The sequence below is a fragment of the Xenopus laevis genome, chromosome 6L, assembly GCF_017654675.1.
Source record: "Xenopus laevis strain J_2021 chromosome 6L, Xenopus_laevis_v10.1, whole genome shotgun sequence".
Lineage (NCBI taxonomy): Eukaryota > Metazoa > Chordata > Amphibia > Anura > Pipidae > Xenopus > Xenopus laevis.
The window spans coordinates 163,605,382-163,630,760 of NC_054381.1; the positions used below are offsets into that span (position 1 = coordinate 163,605,382).

Below are 25,379 nucleotides of genomic sequence, written 5' to 3' on the forward strand. Positions count from 1 at the left end.
TGCTGATTAACCCGGCTGGTGGAAATATCCCAAAAAATGTGTTACAGAGGAGTTCCGGAAGGAATGAAAGGTGCGCCCTTGGGAACTCCATTGTCTATTGTATGGTCTATTTGAGGCTTCTGACCTGGCGTTTTGCCTGATGGTAAGAAAGGTCCATTCTAGGGAAATTCAATTTTATTATTTGCAGTGTAATTTAGAAATAAAAACTACACCATTAAAATCATGCCAGAATCCCTTTAACTGCTAATGTGGTGCTGCTATTCAGAAATATATCCTGCTCTCAGCCTGAAGACTATAGGCTGGTAAGTCTGACATCAGAGGTAGGAAAGCTTTTGGAAGGAGTAATAAGGGATAAGATACTGGAATACATTGCAAATCACAATACTATTGGGGGCAGATTTACTAATTAGCATAAATTTGCCAGCGTCCACTTCGTACCCAGCACAACACTTCGCCAGGTGAAAATTCGCTCAGACAACGCTAATTCAATTAAATGTGGCGTTTCATTGTGGGCACCAAACGCTGGCGACTTTTCGCTAGTGTTAGTTCGGCAATGCGAGCATTTGATAGTGAAGGTGCGCTAGCGCTCATTTCTGCCTAGTGAAACTTCGCTAAGGATCTTGAGCTCAGGTCAATTTGCATACGGTGGGAAATTTAAAGTTGTATGGACGTCTTTATGTTAAATGTGCATATACTTACAAATTACACTTTCTAAAGTGTCCAGGGAACCTTAATAAAGACAATAGAGTTGTTATAATGCCCTACACATGAGCCCACTGTATAGTTTATGTTCCATACGTTAGAAAACGTATGAAGAAAACTGGTTGCCAAAAAGTTTTTTAAGGCCTTTTGCAGCCACTCACAGAATATGATGTATGAGGAACAAGTCTGCCAAAGACAAGTCTGCCAAAAGCGGTAACGTTCAGTAAAATTTCGCATTTTAGTGAATTTATGGAGTAACGTCCATTCGCCAGAGCAAATTGTGGACTGGCGATAGAGTGCGAATGACAGCGAGCGCCCGTCTCTTTCACTAGCGAATTGTCACCTGCACTCATTAGTAAATTGGCAATGTCCCTGCAGGCTCTTGCGCTAGCAATTTAACGCCACTTCGCCCTTTAGTAAATCTGTCCCTCGGGGTCTAGTAATAAAATTCACTATTTCGCCAGGTGCAGTAACCCATAGCAACCAAACAGCAGGAAGCATTTCTGGTCACCTGTATAAAAGCAACAACTTATAGGTTGCTACAAATTACTGCATCTGGGAAAACTCAGCACCTTTGATTATATATGGGGTAAGAGTCTGAGCCAACATGTTCTGTGTAACAGATGTCACCAAACTAATTTAATTGCCTTTTATGAGGAGGTGAGCAGAGACCTTGATTCTGGGATGGCAGTGGATGTGATTTACTTAGACTTTGCTAAAGCATTTGATACAGTGCCACACAGAAGGTTACTGGTTAAATGAAGGAATGTTGGCCTGGAACATAGTATTTGTACCTGGATAGAGAACTGGCTAAAAGATAGACTACAAAGAGTGGTGGTAAATGGAACATTTTCTAATTGGACCAGTGTTGTTAGTGGAGTACCACAGGGCTCTGTACTAGGTCCCTTGCTTTTCAACTTGTTTATTAATGACCTGGAGGTGGCCATTGAAAGTACTGTTTCTATTTGTGCAGATGAGACTAAATTGTGCAGAACTATAGGTTCCATGCAGGATGCTGCCACTTTGCACAGTGATTTGTCTAAACTGGAAAACTGGGCAGCAAACTGGAAAATGAGGTTCAATGTTGATAAATGCAGGTTATGCACTTTGGCAGAAATAATATAAATGCAAGTTCTACACTAAATGGCAGTGTGTTGGGAGTTTCCTTAAATGAGAAGGATCTTGGGGTCTTTGTAGATAACACGTTGTCTAATTCTGGGCAGTGTCATTCTGTGGCTACTAAAGCAAATAAAGTTCTTGTATAAAAAAGGGCATTAACTCAAGGGATGAAACATAATTGTGTCTCTTTATAGGTCCCTGGTGAGGCCTCATCTGGAGTATGGGGGCAGTTTTGGACTCCAGTCCTTAAAAGGGATATAAATGGAACAGAGTAGGGGGTTACAGAGAAACAGAGTAGGGGGTTCATCACAGTGAGGTTGGGGAATGCACTGCCGGGGGATGATGGGGGATTCTATTAATGCCTACAAGAGGCGCTTGGATGATCCATTACACATTCCTATAAGCCCAAGTGTGTCTCTACTCTCTGTACATTCATCCTGAATACCATTTTGGTTTCTACACCATAGAGAAGACAGACCCAGGGGCCAGTAATATGGAGGTCAGACTGAGGCCTATTTTCATTGATGGTACTTGATGTTTAAGCAAAGTTTATTGAACCAGGTTTCTTCTGGTCCCTTTGGATGAGCAGCAGCTGGGCAGGTATCACTTTTTCAACCTCAGTAACTATTAGGGCACACTCTTCTGTACTCCACTTACTACATAGAGAGAAGAGCCGCTGTATAGTTCAGGGCTACCAGACATTCCAGACTTCTTGTGAAACATCAGACAATTTGCCCACAACACAGACCCTCTATGGGCTTGATAAATAGGCAAGTGAATAAAGGTCATGCAAAGCCCATTGGTTTGTGATTGGCATCAGGTCTCCTATGTGTTGTGCCCCTATGCTGCTTGTAAAGAACCAGTAGGTGAAGCTCTGCCATCACTAAGCCTGGCACTGCCCCTGTAGACAAGGAACTGCACTTCATTAACTAAAGTGTTTTGTTCAAGTTCAGCCTTGGGGTGCCCTGGGTACAGTTCTTATCTCCCGGGGTTTCAGGAACCAGCCCTATATTGTGGGCTACATGTCTGTGTAAATTACTAGTGCAAGCTAGTAATGAACTCTGGGGCATTCCTCAGCAGTTACAACCAGCAGTGACACCACACTGGAAAAGAAAAAGCTTTAATTGCTCAGCTTTACCCAATCCAAACGTCTGAGGCTTCATATCAATCTCTTGAAGCCACAGAACACAATTGAGGGACATACACAGTCCATGCACTCAACACATAGATTAGAACATACCTACAGCATCACGTGTGATTGGCGTGCCGGAGAAGCACAGTGCAGTGTGGGGGGCGGAGTCATCATGGGGTGGAGTCAACACTGGCCTCTTGAACAACTGCCCCACAAGTACAGGACCTGGGATAGGATAGGGGGCTCTAGAGCCTCAGAGGAGAAGCACAGGCCATTGTCTGTAGGCAGAGGGGGTACTAGAATCTCAAAAAGGAGGGTCAGGGCATTCAATGGATAGGGGCCACTACTGCCTCATGGGCTCAGACAGGAGTTGTTTGGGATAGGGGCAAGGATTGCACTGGTGTTGGGGGAGAAGGGCAGGTTGGATCAGTAGACAGAAGCATGGAGTAACTCTAGAGTGAGAAGGCTCTGGGTTGGACGGAGAGGAGACTGTAGAGGGACTTGTAACTGATAGAGAATTGGTTACGGTCTGAGTCTGGTCTGTACCCCAAGTCTCCAGCCCAGTAATTATGGGTAGCGGATTAAGGCCAGACTGTTGTGCAATAGAAAGTGAGGTGATCTGGTCTTGATACACGAGGAAACTCTTCTCATTCTACTAGACAATGGGGAACCCCATTAAGAGCTAACAAGTCATACAAATTAATGTCCATCACAATAACACCATACCCCTCCACCAATAGTGCAGCTCCTCAGCAACATGATTGCATTGATTGGTTGATTGAAAGGATTCAGCAACAGGAAACAGATCATGGCGCAATCTTCCAACTGCTGTGAGACCTGTCCCTTGATTGGCTCAGGAGGCATCAGAGGACCTTCTCATGGTTCAGGATATAGTAGTCATGGACGTACATAAGAACAGCGATCGGCTGCCCAATTATCAGGGAAATCCACACCGCCGCATTGCCGTAATTACCTCGGAGGAACCGCCCCACAAACCAGGCCAAAGGGATCTGCACAGGGTACAAACGGGTTAGTTTGTCAGTCACTCAGGGGAAAAGCCAAACTACAGAGGGAATTATTGGAAAGGAAATGGACAGACAGGACTTCCCTTGGGTTCACCCTAGTCCTCATTTGGGTAGGACAGACTGACCAATAAAACAAGACCTATAAAAGGGCGGGTCGAGGACTCCTCTTTTTTTTTTATAGCAGAGTTGGCCAATGGGGAAACACACAGAGAACCGGACATTTATATAAAGGGACCCTCTCTTTACCAAAAACAACATAGAACCTTAGGGGATTCAATTCCTTCGCCAACTTGCTACAGCGACATATGGACAACCCATGGGCACCAATTGATGCACTCCTTCCCTGTCCCACCAGAGATGTACGTCTGACCAAATGCCCCCGGGCCCTCACAGCCAGGTCAACTAGTTCAACTGATCCGTTAGTGGAGCAGATCAGGTGAGGGAGGCGGGACATGTCATGAGGGAGGCGGGACATCCATTAGAGGAAGTGGGGAATCTGGTAAAGGAGGCAGGAGATGTGGGGGAGCAGGATCACAGTGGTGGGAGGTTGACCAACACACTATGAATCAGTGGAAATGGAGCTGGACCAGAGGCAAATCCCTTGTTACAGGTCAGAGTAGCAACTGACTGAAAGAACTGCCAGGCACCTCCATTGCTGCCTTGGGTGAAAGTAACTATTTGGGAAATATATGATCCACCATAAATTCTAGCACCCCCCCCCCATCCTATGCCTGACTAATAATCTGTACTGAATTATGGGCAACCGCAGCACCAGGGCCCCGAGAAAATACAATTTTATGTACAGGAGAGTCAACCCCAAAGGGAGGGACCTGCCTCTGTTATTATTTGTCAGTCTGTCTGTCCAACCCAGGAGTGATGTGTATGAACTGAGGGATGGAAAAGACACCTGGGAGGCACCAAATTCTGGATTCGTTTTGGGATTCAGTTGAATCCAAGACTCAGCAGAACCCATGTGCCCGAGAGAACTGAATCCAAACCCGTATTTGCATGTGCCTGTGACTTATTTACATATATTTATATTTACATATACAAATGAGGGTTCGGTGGAGGGTTCGGGATTCAGCCAATTCCAAAATAAACATTCAGTGCGTCCATTATGGGCAGGTCATTAAAGAAGGGGAGACAGGGGCCCAACAGAGAAGAAAATGGGGAAAATGGGCAGATGATCAAATACAAACCTGAGACATCATTCCCATAAAGGCCCAGAGCCTGAACATCTTCAGGGGTACACTCACCAGATACTGGGGGGCAAGCAATGAAAACAAAAGATTAGCCTTATGGCATTGCTGGCCAATTATATATATATATATATACTTATATTTGATAAATCCATAGAATCCATTTACTCTCTTCCTTATCAGCCGGTCTATACAGGGTCACTACACCGACTCCCCCAATCCCACCACTTCTGGAAAGGTTCTTGTTTTTTTTTCCCCAATAAATTTGTGAAAATGAGAGAAGAATGAATTAGTATCTTTTCCCCCTCCCATAGGAAACAATGGGGCTTTGTCCGAGCAGCAACATCATCAGTATTTTGTCCAAAATAAAAGTTCTCCTCCCCACACTGCTCAGATCTGTTCTTCTTCGCTCCATCATGGACTCATTGGCTCAGTTCACGTTCCAGCCTGTCCTACCAGCGCCCAATAGCTCTCACCATACAGGTAGGTAGATCTATAGATCTTGTCCCTATACACATACGCTCAATACAGGGGCCACTATTTACTTGCGACTCAGCACTGACCTCATGGAAAAAAGCCGATGCCATGAACACCGCCGCCTGTGCCGCCCATTTGGACACGCCTCTTCTTAACATTGGCTTGTAAAAGTGCCTGGAAAAGAAACAGTAAGTGGCCCCTCCAATACCCATCATGCCCACTGCTCATCCCCCTTGCCCATTAAAGTACCTGAGACACCATCTGTGCACGGGGATGTTCCAGTTCTGCCAGAAATACGTGACGGTTTCAGAGTTCCTGTAGAATAAGGAATAAGAATATAGAGAAATCTATATTATATAGTGTATATCACTGCACTCGCCCACAGCTGGGGGTTCTCTGCGGGAAGAGGCGGCTGCCAAGGGAACTCACCAGTGCCCAGATAGAAAGTCCACTTACCACCAGTCCTGATAGAACTCACGGTCTCCGAATCGCATGATTTCAGCCACAAAGTTCATGGAGGAATGGAAGAACCAGTAAAAGAAGATCAGCCAGATAAGGTGATTGGGAACCTATGGGACAAAAAAGTCAAGTTTGGGGGATCCAAAAGGTCTCTCCCCCTATTTGTGGGGGAGAAAACCGGGTGGGAAGGTTATAGCTAATTCTATGGGAGGGGGGGGGGAAGACAAAAAGAATGGGAGAAGGAATGGGACCCAGAGTTACAGAAGCACAAGACTTACTGCTAATTTAAGGAGACGCTCAATGATCCGGGAATAGTCCATGTCCTGGGGGAGAGAAGAACAAGTTGAACTCATGGTATTTGTGCTGAACCCACCAGGTACATGGCAAATATATGTCTGAGTTTATTCCATTATTCCTTCCTGTGTTGGAGGTGTTTCCCCCCAAACTGTCCATGTCCAGCTTATAGGTACTGGGATGTTCCTTCATGATGAAAATGATAAGTAGCAGACTTCTCTTCTCCCACACCAGCAATATGGGAGAAGCAAAGGTAGCCAGACGGCATTTAGTAGTTCTGCCTGCAAATGATGTCAGGGTTGGGCACTAAAATATGTGGGTTACAGCCAGGCAGTCTCTGGGATCTTCAATGTTTATTAAAAAAAAAATTTGGAATTCTTGGTAGCCGCCTTTGTAAGCCAGAAAGTTAACAGCCCCTGTCGTAAATGCAGAACAGGACTTGATTCCTTCTGCCAATCACAAAGTCAGCTTCCAGAATGGACCAATTACACGGCATCCCAGGCGAGTCATCATAGGGACCAGTCCTGAATCATGATTAGAGCCAATCACAGCTAATACTGCTGGGCCAATGGCGTGCCACTTGGTGAGCATGCCCAGTTTAGTTAAAGTAGAGGTTACAGACAGTGCAGACAGGGGACCCGGGGCCAACTATGTGTATTGTATTGCTTGTTTGCCCTCACAGTGGGGGTCAGTTACCCTGGAATGTAGATTGGCTACACTTGGAGGCTACCAGTGGAAATGCCATTTGGTGCAACAGTACTGGGAGACATCTGAGCAAGTCGACAGCTTATTGGCCCATGTGTGGGGCCATCCAAAAAAACGGCCAGATCTCGATCGGGCAGGTTAAAAAATCCCGTCAGATCGTGGCCGCATCTATGCGCATATGCGGTCCTGCACTCCGACCGCCGTATCGGATCCATTATAATCCCATCGTTGGGCCCTAAGGACACTTCAATGTGGGCATATCAGGGAGAGATCCATGAAACGAGCAGATCTCTACGTCTATGGCCACCTTAAGAGCTGACATTTTCCCCTGCAGATTAAAAGCAGTTAATCAGAACAGTAACAGGGAGATGCCACTCAGATTCCACTCAGCCACAGAGAGACATGCACCAGAGAGGAGCGCAAGTACAGAGAGACATGCACCAGAGAGGAGCGCAAGTACAGAGAGACATGCACCAGAGAGGAGCGCAAGTACAGAGAGACATGCACCAGAGAGGAGCGCAAGTACAGAGAGACATGCACCAGAGAGGAGCGCAAGTACAGAGAGACATGCACCAGAGAGGAGCGCAAGTACAGAGAGACATGCACCAGAGAGGAGCGCAAGTACAGAGAGACATGCACCAGAGAGGAGCGCAAGTACAGAGAGACATGCACCAGAGAGGAGCGCAAGTACAGAGAGACATGCACCAGAGAGGAGCGCAAGTACAGAGAGACATGCACCAGAGAGGAGCGCAAGTACAGAGAGACATGCACCAGAGAGGAGCGCAAGTACAGAGAGACATGCACCAGAGAGGAGCGCAAGTACAGAGAGACATGCACCAGAGAGGAGCGCAAGTACAGAGAGACATGCACCAGAGAGGAGCGCAAGTACAGAGAGACATGCACCAGAGAGGAGCGCAAGTACAGAGAGACATGCACCAGAGAGGAGCGCAAGTACAGAGAGACATGCACCAGAGAGGAGCGCAAGTACAGAGAGACATGCACCAGAGAGGAGCGCAAGTACAGAGAGACATGCACCAGAGAGGAGCGCAAGTACAGAGAGACATGCACCAGAGAGGAGCGCAAGTACAGAGAGACATGCACCAGAGAGGAGCGCAAGTACAGAGAGACATGCACCAGAGAGGAGCGCAAGTACAGAGAGACATGCACCAGAGAGGAGCGCAAGTACAGAGAGACATGCACCAGAGAGGAGCGCAAGTACAGAGAGACATGCACCAGAGAGGCGCACATGTACTCTGAGAACTTACCAGGCAAAAAGCACAAAGGACTGAAACCCAGTCCCAACTGGAGAATGAAGCACAGAGAGGGAAGTGTTGACTGGAGAACAGACACACAGACACACGGCACAGATGGCAGGAGACAAAGACACGGCACAGATGACGGCACAGATGAGCGAGGCCCAACACCACATTAGCAGAGAGAAAACTGGCATTTAGTTGGGATGAGGGAGTCTGAACACTAGGCTACAGTTGCTGTACGGTGAGAAGGGATATAGTGGCACTTGCCTGGAAATCTTTTTCTCGTAGACACAAACTGTCAGTGCAGATGTTAGGGGGGGGTGTCTATAAAATAAACCTTTGGCTAGTTTAGAAGTGTAAACCTGTAACTTGTAAAACTCAATGAAAGTATTTGGGGGACAACCATGTAGCCTCCCCGCAGATCTGACAGCCCTTGTGGGTCTTGGCTTTTGTTCACTTACCCTTTGTACTCAAGAGTTACAGTAGAACCCCAATGTTATATTTCCCATGGGACAAAACAGAGTCAATTCTGGGAAAATGTTCGATCCGGGAAAGAAAAAAAAGCAGCTTTCCTGAATGGGCACGAAATGCATCTCACCTTCACCTGTATGTCCTAATAAATGGTTTGAACTTTTAATTACATTTTTTGGTCATTTCTCTTGAAGAAAAACTCGCAACTTCTGATTTTTGACAGTTCACTTTCCCTTTGCTCAGAAACTGAGATCAGCAAGGAAACACCCAACTGGTTAAAGGAACAGCAACATCAAAAAATGAAACTGTTTTAAAGTAATAAAAATATATTGCAGTGTTGTCCTGCACTGGTTAAACTGTTGTGTGTTTGTAGCCATGTGCTTGAATGGCTGCCCCCATGGCTACACAGCAGCTTGTTTATATAAACTATAGTAGTACTTATCTGTTATCTACTGTGTATCCTGTGCTTGAATGGCTGCCCCCGTGGCTACACAGCAGCTTGTTTATATAAACTATAGTAGTACTTATCTGTTATCTACTGTGTATCCTGTTCTTGAATGGCTGCCCCCATGGCTACACAGCAGCTTGTTTATATAAACTATAGTAGTACTTATCTGTTATCTACTGTGTATCCTGTGCTTGAATGGCTGCCCCCATGGCTACACAGCAGCTTGTTTATATAAACTATAGTAGTACTTATCTGTTATCTACTGTGTATCCTGTGCTTGAATGGCTGCCTCTATGTCTACACAGCAGCTTGTTTATATAAACTATAGTAGTACTTATCTGTTATCTACTGTGTATCCTGTGCTTGAATGGCTGCCCCCATGGCTACACAGCAGCTTGTTTATATAAACTATAGTAGTACTTATCTGTTATCTACTGTGTATCCTGTGCTTGAATGGCTGCCCCCATGGCTACACAGCAGCTTGTTTATATAAACTATAGTAGTACTTATCTGTTATCTACTGTGTATCCTGTGCTTGAATGGCTGCCCCCATGGCTACACAGCAGCTTGTTTATATAAACTATAGTAGTACTTATCTGTTATCTACTGTGTATCCTGTGCTTGAATGGCTGCCCCCATGGCTACACCTGAGGTTGTTTTTATGAACTATAGTAGTGTTTCTGAAGCAAACAGATCAGTTTTATCAGTACATCATATTTTCATTACTTTAAACACTTTCATTTCTTGGTTTTACTGTTCCTTTAATATAGAGGTTTGTGGTTACTAACTGGCATCAACACCTACCCGGAATGGTTTCATGGAGTTCTGTATGGTCGGTACCATCCACTGTAAAACAAGGAGAAAACAAGGATAATAATGAGTCCATGCACTGACAGGCTTAATCACCAGGAGACTTTAGAGCGGCCATATTGGATGGCAGTATGAGTGTTGGGGCCAATGCTTGGGTTTATTAAGGGACATTATGGTGGCCATGAGTAATGCCTATTGGCTGACATATGTTGCATTGAGCCAATGACAGAAGACTTACCTGCTGTATGAGGCCAACCAGCAGCTGCATAATAAATAGCTGTGAAGAGAGCAGAGTGTTAGCTGCATGCGGGGGCAATATGGCTACTGAGTTGGGCTAAATGGAAGTGTAAATGTTGGTAATGGGGTCGGGGCACATACAGGACATTAAGGAGACACTGGCAGCAGTGGGGGCACAAAGTGAACTGGGGGGTAGTAATGTTCCACATACCCCGCCCACCTTTCCAAAGCCCCTCCCTCCCCACTGCACTTCCCGCTCACCATCTCCAGAAGGCGGCGCAGAAGGAACCTCTTGCGAATCCGGGGGGAGCGCGGGAAGTTCAGCTCATAGCAGAGGGTGGGGGCAAAGATGAAATAATAAATATCTGCAGGAGGGAAATGCAAAATTAGTCACCTGTGTATAAATGGAAAAGAGGGGGGCCCTCCAGCTCTGCTCTTACCTCTGTGCATCAGGTTCCCGGGGTACATCACCTCCTTTACCGTTACCTCCCCATTGGCTTTAGGAATCAGTGGAACTGTAACACACAGACAGAAAAGTGTGATAGTGCTCTGACTGTACACATTGGGGGGGGACAGCACTTGAGGGGAGCACTGGGAGACAAGACTAGGGGGGAAGAGTAAGGAGAACCAATAACTCACCAGATTGAGAGCGCCCCAGTGCCCGGGTCTGGGCCAGTCTCCTCTCCCTGCACCAGCGATTCACATCCATATAGGAGAAGAGTTTGAGGAAGAGCATGGTATAAACACCAAGGGCAAACACTGCCCCCACTGAAACACAAACACCCATGTCAGATACACCAAGCAGCCAAATCAATGAGAGATCCTAATTGGCCAACACTGATATGCCCCTCCCACTAGAGGGTGACACATACAGAGGGCTGCCTTTGCCCTTATACCTATATAATGATATTTATACTGTATATCCTATGGCAATTATTTACACTATTCTCTCCATTTAGCTTTGGAATTCCAGGGAGGTAAGTGCAACTGCTTGTGTCTGACTCCTCCCCCTGTAAACTGACCAATCACTATTTCCTGCTCCCTATGGGGCATTCGCTGGATACGCTCAGGGCCGCCATCAGAATTCACGGGGCCCCGTACGGTAACATTTCCTGGGCCCCCATCCACAACAGATCCTGCCCCCAAGCCCCACCCCCAAAAAAAACATTTGTGGTCAGGGCCCCCCTACAAGTCAAAAAAAAATCATTGGTAGTCAGGGCCCCCCTATAAATTTAAAAAATATATATATATTGGTAGAAGGGCCACCCATAAAAGTTTTAAAAAAATCATTAGTGGTCAGGGCCCCCCTTATAAGTTAAAAAAAAAAAATTCATTGGTGGTCAGGGGTTCAATAAACTACAAAAAAACATTAAGTCCCCCCCTGCTCTCAGTGAGCTGCAGAATCGGGTAGGGTGGGCGGAGCTATAGTGCTTAGTAGTCCCGGTAGATCTACACAGGGATTGGATAGGCTTATCCAATCACCATGCGGCTCTAGGGAAACTACCAATAGTTTAGAAGCTGGGGAGGGGAAAGATGTGTAGAAGAAGCCCCCGCCCTCCCCACATGATTCTGCAGCTTCCTGAGAGCAGTGGGGGCCTGGCTACAGTGTGAGTACAGCAACCGGGCCCCCCTAAGACCCAAAAATTTCTCAATACACAGCCATCCTTCCTATCAGCTGGAAGATGGGGATAAAGGGAAGGCAGAGAAAAAGAGGGGTGTCCCTTTACTCCTCCCTTCCTGCAGCACATTCCTTTGCCATTGGCTGTTACCTGGAGTGATGGAGACGACTGTGAGAACCACCAGCACCGGGAGGCAGAGGATGGTGAAGAGGAGGAGGGTGTAGAGCAACCGCCCAAATCGCTCAGAGAGCTTGGCCTGCAGGGAAAGCAGAGACTCGGATTACCCAGAATGCTCAGCAAAGCCCCAACCCCACTGCCTGCTCACGGATACCCAAAGACAGAGCTCTGAGCTGAACTGGCCAGTAATAAAGGGCAAGTAACACCAAACAAAATGGCACTGTTCCCTTGCTCTGGAAACCAGTCATGTGCTGATTTGGTTTACTAATGGCACCAACATCATATTTATGGGTCAGTATCTCCTAGACTCCAAAAAACAAGTGGATAAATAGTATATTAGTAAGTATAATGTATATAGAATACAGCATGATAGAGACCTCTAGTGACCAAACTGAGGTAACACACGACAAAAAAAGAATTTTACTCTATATTCACCCTGATAAAAAGTAATTTATTATATTAAATTGAAATACATAGCATTTCCCCACATGGAGCCTAACGCGTTTCATGCTTACCCAGTCAAAGGCAATCTTAAAGACCAGAACACATCTCTCCAACTATATATATATATTACCAAATAAACCCTCCCAAAAGGTCATAGTTTCATCTGCCCCTCGTTAGGGTGTTTCAGACCAACCCACTTGAATATAAAACCATTAATTTGTTAATTAAGTTACAAATAATCCATATATAGGGGTAAAGTTAAACGATACAGTATAAACATCACTCTCTTATAATAAATACAAATTACTTTAGACAAAACAAGTCACCTCAAATATAAAATTCAATCCCAAGGGTAAATGTGTCTCTAAATAGAATATCCAATAAACTTCTCTTTTATGTAATAAAGACTAATCTCCTCCGCTAATGCCTATTTGTATCTCTTCTATTACCTGTTCTGAAAAATCTTTCAAATTTCTATCATTATATTCCGTAAAGTGTCTAGTAACATTGGTTTTGTTACAATATTTACTATTACTAATTTGGTTAATATGTTCCCTAATTGCCGCAATGCAGACCGCATCGTACAGCCTATATATTGCTTATTACACTTTTTGCAAGTTATTAAATAGATCACTCCTGTACTGCTACAATATTATACATTTTTCCTGTAACTGTAGATGTTAATTCTTGTGAAACTTGCAGATATTTACAGGTAATGCAGCGATTACTGCCATATAAAATAACAGCCTTTTAGATTCAGAAAATGGCCCTTTTTAGTTGTTCTACGTGTGTATAAACTGGGTGATCTCCCAAAGTGTATGCTCGCCCCTTGGTTTAGAAAGCTGAAATACTCTTTATCTGTATACATTGGAAGGAATCTTTTTATAACCTGAACTATTTTTTTGTCTGTTGTAATAAGACACCTGTAATAAAAGACCCCTTATTGGCAAATTGTCTCTTTTGTTCTTTAATTCATCTCTATCTGTATTCACTTGTACAATTATAACCTCCCTCCCTAAAACTATGTATCATATCTCCTGCTAGGTTATAAATCAGTGGAGCAGATCCTTCTCAATGATACAAAGTGTCCCACTGGTATCCCCCCACCAGATTCTTAGGGTGACATGAGCAGTAGAGTCTCCCCACTACATTGCTTGCGATAGATCGTGGAATGGATTCCTTTTTCTTTCGACAGTTTCACATCTAAAAATTCTACTTTAGTCTGGGAAAACTTCTGTCAATTTCAAATTTAGATAATTGTTATTATTAATGGTTTTAACAAATTCACTATATTGTTTTTCACTGCCCTCCCACATCATCAATGTAGTGGATATATAATATACCTGGTATGGAACGAGCCGCTTTAAAACAATTACTTTAAATCAGCATAAATATAGAATAAAATTCTTTTTTTGTCAGTATCTCCTAGACCCAAAGTCTACTAATGGCAATGACATGTTTATGGATCAGCCCCCAGTAGGGACAAAGTGTACCTGAGCTAGCTGCTACGAGTTTGATGCAGAGTAGATTGCTAGCTCATAGGACACACCCAGCTGTTCAGCCCATATAATGGAAACTTAGAGAGCACTGTTACGGGGAGATTTCAACCCAAAAACAATGAAATGGTGTGGCATGGACATAAAACGTAGCTCCTTGTGGGTTGTACGGACACTGTAGAAGTGGTGTGAATGAGTGTGAGTGTGAGTGTGAGTGTGCACTTACCGATGCCAGACGCCGCTCCATATGCAGAGCACAAACAATGAATACGTTTGAAGCTGAAAGAGAAACCAATTTAAATTCAGTTTTGGGAATTCTCTCTTTTTTTTTATTAGGGGGCGGTAGGTGCCTGTTGTACTGGGGGGAGAGGTAGGTGCGCAGTGGCAGTATATTAAAGGGGGGAGGGCAAGCACTGGGGGGCTCAGAATAGTGAGTAATAAACAGGGCATTAATTCTAAGACTGATATGAGGCTTTGTAAGTCCCACAGAAAGACATACCCAGTAGAAGGCAGAGTGCCGGCCAGCTATAGGGGTCCTGAACAAAGAGCGACACCACCTGGATAGGATCCACCAAAATCCCGTACCTGGGGGAGGAAAAAACAGGCATCAGTCACAACCACCCCACATGTGGGTATAATCAGCTCAGCAACTGCACCTCAAAACCAAACAATCCCACTAGCCATTCAGTGGCCTCTGACCCAATACCCATATAATCCCACTAGCCATTCAGTGGCCTCTGACCCAATACCCATATAATCCCACTAGCCATTCAGTGGCCTCTGACCCAATACCCATATAATCCCACTAGCCATTCAGTGGCCTCTGACCCAATACCCATATAATCCCACTAGCCATTCAGTGGCCTCTGAACCAATACCCATATAATCCCACTAGCCATTCAGTGGCTCTGACCCAATACCCATATAATCCCACTAGCCATTCAGTGGCCTCTGACCCAATACCCATATAATCCCACTAGCCATTCAGTGGCCTCTGACCCAATACCCATATAATCCCACTAGCCATTCAGTGGCCTCTGAACCAATACCCATATAATCCCACTAGCCATTCAGTGGCCTCTGACCCAATACCCATATAATCCCACTAGCCATTCAGTGGCCTCTGACCCAATACCCATATAATCCTACTAGCCATTCAGTGGCCCCTGACCCCAACCCAATACAATCCCACTAGCCATTTAGTGGCCCTCTGCCCCCAAACCCATACAATCCCACTAGCCATTTAGTGGCCCTCTGTCCCCAAACCCATACAATCCCACTAGCCAAAAACTCACTTTAGCAGGTTCTCCAGGAACAGACGTGCGTTGCTCAGAACCTGCAAATAGAATCAGAATGAATAATGATACATTTACCTTCTCACCCCTCCTAATAAATTTGTCACCCCATCAAGTGGGACGTACCATCTATATATGACATACACCCCCACATCTAGTGGGACGGACCATCTATATATGACATACACCCCCACATCTAGTGGGACAGACCATCTATATATGACATACACCCCCCCATCTAGTGGAATGGACCATCAATATATGACATACACCCCCATCTATATAAGGCATACATCCCAATCAATCCCATCTTGGATCCTTCCATGTGCCAATGTTGTGCCTAGGTGCAATGTGATTGGCTCAGAGCTGCTGTGTCAAATAGTGGCCAATGAGAGGTGTATGTGTAGAGGGCTGGTGTGTGTCAGTCTCACGTGTGTTTGGCCAATGAGAGAGGAATGGCACAATGTGTCAGAGGGAGGGGCAATCTCTCCCAGATAGTGTGACCTTTGGCAGTAGATAAGGAGTCAATGACACACGGGGGTATTCAGGGTGAGGGTAGGGCCACACAAATGGCACAATATGACACAGGGAATACTTCCCCTTATTGAATATGTTGCACTACCATTAGTCACTCTCTTGCTACAGACTAATGGGTCACATGTAGGACCCAATGGCACCTGGAATAGTCTTTATATCCCTCAGTTGACTCTAGGGCAGCACAGAAGTGGATACTGCCCCTATACACAGGCAGCTGGATAATATGGGGGTCTGCATTAGTGATGTACACACCCCCCCCACCCGCGCCTGACTTCCTTTTATAGACCCACCCCCACTGATGACATCACAAAAGGGGCAGGGCATGCAGGTGCACATCTATAAAAGTTCAACCTGGAAGTTGGAAGGCAGCATTTGTACAGTCGTGGGCGGGAAGAGCAGTCAGAAGAGCTCAACCTGCCCGTGACCAGGAAAGGGGGTGTGAGGACGGCCCGAACCCGCCCGTCCCGCAGTTATTAGGCCGACCTGCACCTCACTAGTCTGAATACCTACCCCAGTGCTTATCCACAACTGCACCACTGGGAGGCGCTGTCACACACAGTCTACATACAGTCTGTACTCCTGAGCTCAACACTCTCACCCAACAGCAAACTGCTCTTCTGCCCTAGGGACATACAGTTAGGCCCATAGATATTCAGACAGACAACTTGGTTTTCTAATGTTGGTTCTGTACATGACCACAATGAAGTGTAAATGAAACAACTCAGATGCAGTTGAACTGCAGACTTTCAGCTTTAATTCAGTGGGTTGAACAAAAAGATTGTATAAAAATGTGACAAAGTAAAGCTTTTTTTAACACAATCACTTCATTTCAGGGGCTCAAAAGTAATTGGGGCAATTGAGTCAAAGGCTATTTCATGGGCAGGTGGGGCAATTCCTTGGTTATATCATTATCAATGAAGCAGATAAATCCCTGGAGTTGATTTGAGGGGGGGGGGTGTATGTGGAACAGACAACATGGGGACAAAGGAGCTCTCCATGCAGCAAAGGCTTTTCTACCAACTATTAGACATGAACATTTGATATTTGCACTTTTTTCATTTGTACAATTGCTTTTGAGCCCCTGAAATGAAGTGATTGTGTTAAAAAAAAAAAGCTTTAGTTTGTCACATTTTTATACAATCTTTTTGTTCAACCCACTGAATTAAAGCTGAAAGTCTGCAGTTCAACTGCATCTGAGTTGTTTCATTTAAACTTCATTGTGGTCATGTACAGAAGCAAAATTAGAAAAAAGTTGTTTGTTCAAATATTTATGGGCCTAACTGTGTACAACATGTTGTGGGAAGGCAGATGGATAGTTGGCTGGGTTGTGGGGAAGGCAGCTCCACAAGGGCATGTATCCAAGCTCAGTAGCCATGTAACTAGGCATTAGTAATGTGCATAGACCCTAACCTGCCCCAGCAAGTCACCTGTATTTATAGACGAGCACCCGCAAACCATCAGTCTTTGACATCATGATGGGCAGGCTGAAGCAGATGGGGGCCTATAAAAAAAAGATTGCTGGAGGGGGAAAGGGTTGGCCGGCACCCACTCATCACTACTTGCCATACCACTTTGTAAGGAAGCCAGCATCCCCCTATGGGGTAGTAGCCCACTGGGAACAATGGGACACACACACGGGGGTGGTACACGGAGCTCCTTGTAATAACACATGGTCCACCCTTCTCTTTGAGCTAAAGTCTTCATGGAATATATTACCCCAACTCCCAAAATCTGATTCCTTCCCATGCCCCAGTCACAGTATCCCCCAAACCAATGGCAGCCCAGTTATGTCCCCAGCCACATGGCTACCAGTTCCAGGGCAGAGATTCTTATTCCCAGTCACCCACCTGTCAGTTCCTTCCCCCCACACATTTAGTATTTACCCCTCCCTTATACCCACCTAGAGGTGAGGGCACAAGTACTGGTGGGCTCTACTTACCAGCATCACCACGCACCAGTTCAGGACCCCCCGGTAGTTACTGTACCCGCTGGCAGAACTTAGAAGAGACTCCTGGACCCGGTGACACCTGGAATAGGAAAAGAACATGAGTAAAAGAGGGAGTGGCAGGGGGCACGTCCTTCAGGTGCAACAATAATCTGCCCCATAGGGCCGTCACCAAGAACATTAGCCAATCAATTCATTCGACACCCAGGCACTTGGGCAAATTTGTACCATACAGACTAGTGCATGGGGCAAATGGAACTCAGAAGAGCCTGAATTTATCTACTAACTGACCCGTTAGTGGGTCTTCCTGCACTTACAGGGTTAATAGGGAGTGTCACTGCCATAAACAATCCACTAGTCTACAGCCAACGTCTGATGGATTGTGAGTTACATATTTAACAGCCCATTTGTGGCTCAGCCAATCACTATCCCTGCTGCCAACGACTCAAACTAGCAGGAGACACTGTGTAAAAAAAACAAGAATGTGCCGGTGCATTAAACTCTTAGATATAGAAGTTTAAAAAGTTGTTTCTGGTAACTTTATTGTAAATTCTGCAAAATCCCAACTAGTCCCGCCCATCTGTTCCACTGCTGATTCCTTTACCAGCCTGTGCAGGGGGGCGGCGGCATACAGCACTGTAGGACAGGAACCAATCAGCAGCTAGCAGGACCTGATACCTGAAGCCTGTCTGTGCTTGTGTGACTGCAGGGCTGTGATTGGCTGGCAGGGACCATTAGGACACTCCCACCCCTCATGTGAAACAGGGACCAGTGAACATCTATAGGGAGCTCCAATAAGGTAACAAGATAATATTAATTAACCAGCACCATATAATATACTTTATTTCCTACAGAATCATTTAACCTACACGTCTCCTTTAATTAGTACTTACTTAATTAGTGACTTCATTGTCCCTGAGTCTACATTGGGGACTTAACAGCAGTTAGGTCTTGCTTTGTGCACTGTACATATGTACTCGACACACCTGTTGCACTGGCTCCTCCCTCTGGCACCTGTTTGTTTTCTGTTGCACAATTCCATTTACTAGCCCAATAACATGGCAGCCTACTGAAGCACACGCTCACTACTGAGCCTGTCCCTTTAATTCACTTACAGCTACAACATCCCCAGCCTAAAGGTGCAACAATGTTCCAGACTGCCCCACAAACTGCTACAAGTAACCCCATATTTTCCTATTAACCCCTGCAGTACATAATGGTGCAACAATGTTCCAGACTGCCCCAGAGACTGCTACAAGTAAGTCCACCTTTTCCTATTAACCCCTGCAGTACATAAAGGTGCAACAATGTTCCAGACTGCCCCACAAACTGCTACAAGTAACCCCAGCTCTTCCTATTAACCCCTGCAGTACATAAAGGTGCAACAATGTTCCAGACTGCCCCAGAGACTGCTACAAGTAAGTCCACCTTTTCCTATTAACCCCTGCAGTACATAAAGGTGCAACAATGTTCCAGACTGCCCCAGAGACTGCTACAAGTAAGTCCACCTTTTCCTATTAACCCCTGCAGTACATAAAGGTGCAACAATGTTCCAGACTGTCCCAGAGACTGCTACAAGTAAGTCCACCTTTTCCTATTAACCCCTGCAGTACATAAAGGTGCAACAATGTTCCAGACTGCCCCACAAACTGTTACAACCCCAGCTCTTCCTATTAACCCCTGCAGTACATAAAGGTGCAACAATGTTCCAGACTGCCCCACAAACTGTTACAAGTAACCCCAGCTCTTCCTATTAACCCCTGCAGTACATAAAGGTGCAACAATGTTCCAGACTGCCCCACAAACTGCTACAAGTAACCCCATATTTTCCTATTAACCCCTGCAGTACGTAAAGGTGCAACAATGTTCCAGACTGCCCCACAAACTGCTACAAGTAACCCCATATTTTCCTATTAACCCCTGCAGTACATAAAGGTGCAACAATGTTCCAGACTGCCCCACAAACTGCTACAAGTAACCCCATATTTTCCTATTAACCCCTGCAGTACATAAAGGTGCAACAATGTTCCAGACTGCCCCACAAACTGCTACAAGTAACCCCATATTTTCCTATTAACCCCTGCAGTACATAAAGGTGCAACAATGTTCCAGACTGCCCCACAAACTGCTACAAGTAACCCCATATTTTCCTATTAACCCCTGCAGTACATAAAGGTGCAACAATGTTTCAGACTGCCCCACAAACTGCTACAAGTAAGTCCACCTTTTCCTATTAACCCCTGCAGTACATAAAGGTGCAACAATGTTCCAGACTGCCCCACAAACTGCTACAAGTAACCCCAGCTCTTCCTATTAACCCCTGCAGTACATAAAGGTGCAACAATGTTCCAGACTGCCCCACAAACTGCTACAAGTAACCCCAGCTCTTCCTATTAACCCCTGCAGTACATAAAGGTGCAACAATGTTCCAGACTGCCCCACAAACTGCTACAACCCCAGCTCTTCCCATTAACCCCTGCAGTACATAAAGGTGCAACAATGTTCCAGACTGCCCCACAAACTGTTACAAGTAACCCCAGCTCTTCCTATTAACCCCTGCAGTACGTAAAGGTGCAACAATGTTCCAGACTGCCCCACAAACTGCTACAAGTAACCCCATATTTTCCTATTAACCCCTGCAGTACATAAAGGTGCAACAATGTTCCAGACTGCCCCAGAGACTGCTACAAGTAAGTCCACCTTTTCCTATTAACCCCTGCAGTACATAAAGGTGCAACAATGTTCCAGACTGCCCCACAAACTGCTACAAGTAACCCCAGCTCTTCCTATTAACCCCTGCAGTACATAAAGGTGCAACAATGTTCCAGACTGCCCCAGAGACTGCTACAAGTAAGTCCACCTTTTCCTATTAACCCCTGCAGTACATAAAGGTGCAACAATGTTCCAGACTGCCCCACAAACTGTTACAACCCCAGCTCTTCCTATTAACCCCTGCAGTACATAAAGGTGCAACAATGTTCCAGACTGCCCCACAAACTGCTACAAGTAACCCCATATTTTCCTATTAACCCCTGCAGTACGTAAAGGTGCAACAATGTTCCAGACTGCCCCACAAACTGCTACAAGTAACCCCATATTTTCCTATTAACCCCTGCAGTACATAAAGGTGCAACAATGTTCCAGACTGCCCCACAAACTGCTACAAGTAACCCCATATTTTCCTATTAACCCCTGCAGTACATAAAGGTGCAACAATGTTCCAGACTGCCCCACAAACTGCTACAAGTAACCCCATATTTTCCTATTAACCCCTGCAGTACATAAAGGTGCAACAATGTTCCAGACTGCCCCACAAACTGCTACAAGTAACCCCATATTTTCCTATTAACCCCTGCAGTACATAAAGGTGCAACAATGTTCCAGACTGCCCCACAAACTGCTAGAAGAAACCCCATATTTTCCTATTAACCCCTGCAGTACATAAAGGTGCAACAATGTTCCAGACTGCCCCACAAACTGCTACAAGTAACCCCATATGTTCCTATTAACCCCTGCAGTACATAAAGGTGCAAAAATGTTCCAGACTGCCCCACAAACTGCTACAAGTAACCCCATATTTTCCTATTAACCCCTGCAGTACATAAAGGTGCAACAATGTTCCAGACTGCCCCACAAACTGCTACAAGTAACCCCAGCTCTTCCTATTAACCCCTGCAGTACATAAATGTGCAACAATGTTCCAGACTGCCCCACAAACTGCTACAACCCCAGCTCTTCCCATTAACCCCTGCAGTACATAAAGGTGCAACAATGTTCCAGACTGCCCCACAAACTGTTACAAGTAACCCCAGCTCTTCCTATTAACCCCTGCAGTATATAAAGGTGCAACAATGTTCCAGACTGCCCCACAAACTGTTACAAGTAACCCCAGCTCTTCCTATTAACCCCTGCAGTATATAAAGGTGCAACAATGTTCCAGACTGCCCCACAAACTGCTACAAGTAACCCCATATTTTCCTATTTACCCCTGCAGTACATAAAGGTGCAACAATGTTCCAGACTGCCCCACAAACTGCTACAAGTAACCCCATATTTTCCTATTAACCCCTGCAGTACATAAAGGTGCAACAATGTTCCAGACTGCCCCACAAACTGCTACAAGTAACCCCATATTTTCCTATTAACCCCTGCAGTACATAATGGTGCAACAATGTTCCAGACTGCCCCAGAGACTGCTACAAGTAAGTCCACCTTTTCCTATTAACCCCTGCAGTACATAAAGGTGCAACAATGTTCCAGACTGCCCCACAAACTGCTACAAGTAACCCCAGCTCTTCCTATTAACCCCTGCAGTACATAAAGGTGCAACAATGTTCCAGACTGCCCCAGAGACTGCTACAAGTAAGTCCACCTTTTCCTATTAACCCCTGCAGTACATAAAGGTGCAACAATGTTCCAGACTGCCCCACAAACTGTTACAACCCCAGCTCTTCCTATTAACCCCTGCAGTACATAAAGGTGCAACAATGTTCCAGACTGCCCCACAAACTGCTACAAGTAACCCCATATTTTCCTATTAACCCCTGCAGTACGTAAAGGTGCAACAATGTTCCAGACTGCCCCACAAACTGCTACAAGTAACCCCATATTTTCCTATTAACCCCTGCAGTACATAAAGGTGCAACAATGTTCCAGACTGCCCCACAAACTGCTACAAGTAACCCCATATTTTCCTATTAACCCCTGCAGTACATAAAGGTGCAACAATGTTTCAGACTGCCCCACAAACTGCTACAAGTAAGTCCACCTTTTCCTATTAACCCCTGCAGTACATAAAGGTGCAACAATGTTCCAGACTGCCCCACAAACTGCTACAAGTAACCCCAGCTCTTCCTATTAACCCCTGCAGTACATAAAGGTGCAACAATGTTCCAGACTGCCCCACAAACTGCTACAAGTAACCCCAGCTCTTCCTATTAACCCCTGCAGTACATAAAGGTGCAACAATGTTCCAGACTGCCCCACAAACTGCTACAAGTAACCCCATATTTTCCTATTAACCCCTGCAGTACATAAAGGTGCAACAATGTTTCAGACTGCCCCACAAACTGCTACAAGTAAGTCCACCTTTTCCTATTAACCCCTGCAGTACATAAAGGTGCAACAATGTTCCAGACTGCCCCACAAACTGCTACAAGTAACCCCAGCTCTTCCTATTAACCCCTGCAGTACATAAATGTGCAACAATGTTCCAGACTGCCCCACAAACTGCTACAACCCCAGCTCTTCCTATTAACCCCTGCAGTACATAAAGGTGCAACAATGTTCCAGACTGCCCCACAAACTGTTACAAGTAACCCCAGCTCTTCCTATTAACCCCTGCAGTATATAAAGGTGCAACAATGTTCCAGACTGCCCCACAAACTGTTACAAGTAACCCCAGCTCTTCCTATTAACCCCTGCAGTATATAAAGGTGCAACAATGTTCCAGACTGCCCCACAAACTGCTACAAGTAACCCCATATTTTCCTATTTACCCCTGCAGTACATAAAGGTGCAACAATGTTCCAGACTGCCCCACAAACTGCTACAAGTAACCCCATATTTTCCTATTAACCCCTGCAGTACATAAAGGTGCAACAATGTTCCAGACTGCCCCACAAACTGCTACAAGTAACCCCATATTTTCCTATTAACCCCTGCAGTACATAAAGGTGCAACAATGTTCCAGACTGCCCCACAAACTGTTACAAGTAACCCCATATTTTCCTATTAACCCCTGCAGTACATAAAGGTGCAACAATGTTCCAGACTGCCCCACAAAGTGCTACAAGTAACCCCAGCTCTTCCTATTAACCCCTGCAGTACGTAAAGGTGCAACAATGTTCCAGACTGCCCCACAAACTGCTACAAGTAACTACATATTTTCCTATTAACCCCTGCAGTACATAAAGGTGCAACAATGTTCCAGACTGCCCCACAAAGTGCTACAAGTAACCCCAGCTCTTCCTATTAACCCCTGCAGTACATAAAGGTGCAACAATGTTCCAGACTGCCCCACAAACTGCTACAAGTAACCCCAGCTCTTCCTATTAACCCCTGCAGTACATAAAGGTGCAACAATGTTCCAGACTGCCCCACAAACTGCTACAACCCCAGCTCTTCCCATTAACCCCTGCAGTACATAAAGGTGCAACAATGTTCCAGACTGCCCCACAAACTGCTACAAGTAACCCCATATTTTCCTATTAACCCCTGCAGTACATAAAGGTGCAACAATGTTCCAGACTGCCCCACAAAGTGCTACAAGTAACCCCAGCTCTTCCTATTAACCCCTGCAGTACGTAAAGGTGCAACAATGTTCCAGACTGCCCCACAAAGTGCTACAAGTAACCCCAGGCTGGGCTGTTCCTACACATTGAGCAGAGAGGAAGTAGCACTTCCTATTAACCCCTGCAGTACATAAAGTCCCATGAGGAAGTGTCAGAAGAAGAAAGTGAAGAGTGTTGATACAGCAGTAAGTTTGTATTCCTATATTCCCAGTGATATGGAGAAGAAGCCGCTCAGTAAGGTTACAATGGGCAGTGAGAAGCTGTAGGAAGAGATGGGACGTTACTGACTGCGCTGGAGGGCGGATCACTGCCAGTACTACTTCCATTAAAATTGGGGGATTAGAGGAGACTCCAGAGAACGAGCTGAACTCCCCCTGGGACAGTGTTACGGGGTGTCCCTGGGCAGAGGCGCAGGAATTAGAGGAGGGGTCGGAGAGGGGTCGGAGGAGGGTGGGGTTACCTGAGATCAGCCAGTCCCCGGGGGACCTTGTCGGTGTCCCCGGCATGTGGGGATTTGTCGGGGGGACAGTGACTGACACTCAGGACACGAGTCGCTTTCTTCCGTCTCACTGGGACTGGACTCGGGTCGGTCATGTCCGACAATGGACGGAAAGAGCCGAACAAGCTCGGGCCCCTCAGTAGAACACTCGGCTCCTCCCCTCGGTGTCACACGCTGAGCTTTGAGCCCGGGACCAGATGCCGCTTTTGTGCCAACGAGAGTCTCAGTCGCCCATGTCCACTCACAGCCGCCACGCCCCCTGCAGGGTCTTCCTGTGTCTGTGCCACTCCCTCGTCAGGGCGCCAGGCTGTACCGCACGGAACACTCGTGGCAAGTGATTGCGAAAGGCCAGTGCGGGCGGGTCGGTGTCACAGGAGAAGTTCCCTCAGGTTTCTCTGGGATATCTCCGCTTTACTTCTGCCAACCCCGCCCCTTGGCACACTATTGTCTCTCGGGGACCAATGAGCGCACGCACAGCGGAGACACACAACCACCTTGCGCCAATCACCACTCACTGCAACTTTTATCTCCCGCCCCCGTAACCTCGAAGGACGAGAAGTGTATCCAAGTTGGGGCGGAGCACAACTAGAATTTCCCCTCCCACGTTCCGCCCACAAACACATGCCCTGCGTTTTCCCGCCCACGCTCCAGTACTGCTGCGCCCAATCAGGTCTCTGGGAGCAGAGAGGGAAGCGCAAGTGACGCTGGGTAGTGTAGTCCTGCTTGAGAGCTACGTTTCC

General features: G+C 46.0%; 1 protein-coding gene across 1 annotated transcript; it reads right to left on the bottom strand.

Moving 5' to 3' along the window:
* Window positions 1–2,925: 2,925 nt before the first annotated feature.
* Window positions 2,926–25,173, bottom strand: dgat1.L (diacylglycerol O-acyltransferase 1 L homeolog). The gene is made up of 17 exons (XM_018268376.2): window positions 24,601–25,173; window positions 17,842–17,929; window positions 15,366–15,406; window positions 14,570–14,655; window positions 14,297–14,349; window positions 12,104–12,209; window positions 10,974–11,102; window positions 10,775–10,849; window positions 10,596–10,699; window positions 10,336–10,374; window positions 10,092–10,133; window positions 6,392–6,436; window positions 6,111–6,223; window positions 5,904–5,969; window positions 5,741–5,828; window positions 5,178–5,240; window positions 2,926–3,963 (listed from the first exon to the last, which is right to left on the bottom strand). Exons 1-17 carry the CDS (start codon window positions 24,732–24,734, stop codon window positions 3,817–3,819), a joined length of 1,419 nt encoding a protein of 472 aa, XP_018123865.1. The 5' UTR covers window positions 24,735–25,173; the 3' UTR covers window positions 2,926–3,816.
* Between the last annotated feature and the right edge of the window lie 206 nt (window positions 25,174–25,379).

Coding starts and splice junctions, on each gene's coding strand:
- dgat1.L (XM_018268376.2), bottom strand. CDS start 24,734: ATGACCGACCCGAGTCCAGTCCCAGTGAGACGGAAGAAAGCGACTCGT. Junction 12,210..14,296: donor TGGAGCGGCGTCTGGCATCG/GTAAGTGCACAC, acceptor CTTTCCCTGCAG/GCCAAGCTCTCTGAGCGATT. Junction 10,700..10,774: donor CGGGAACCTGATGCACAGAG/GTAAGAGCAGAG, acceptor TCCCTCCTGCAG/ATATTTATTATTTCATCTTT.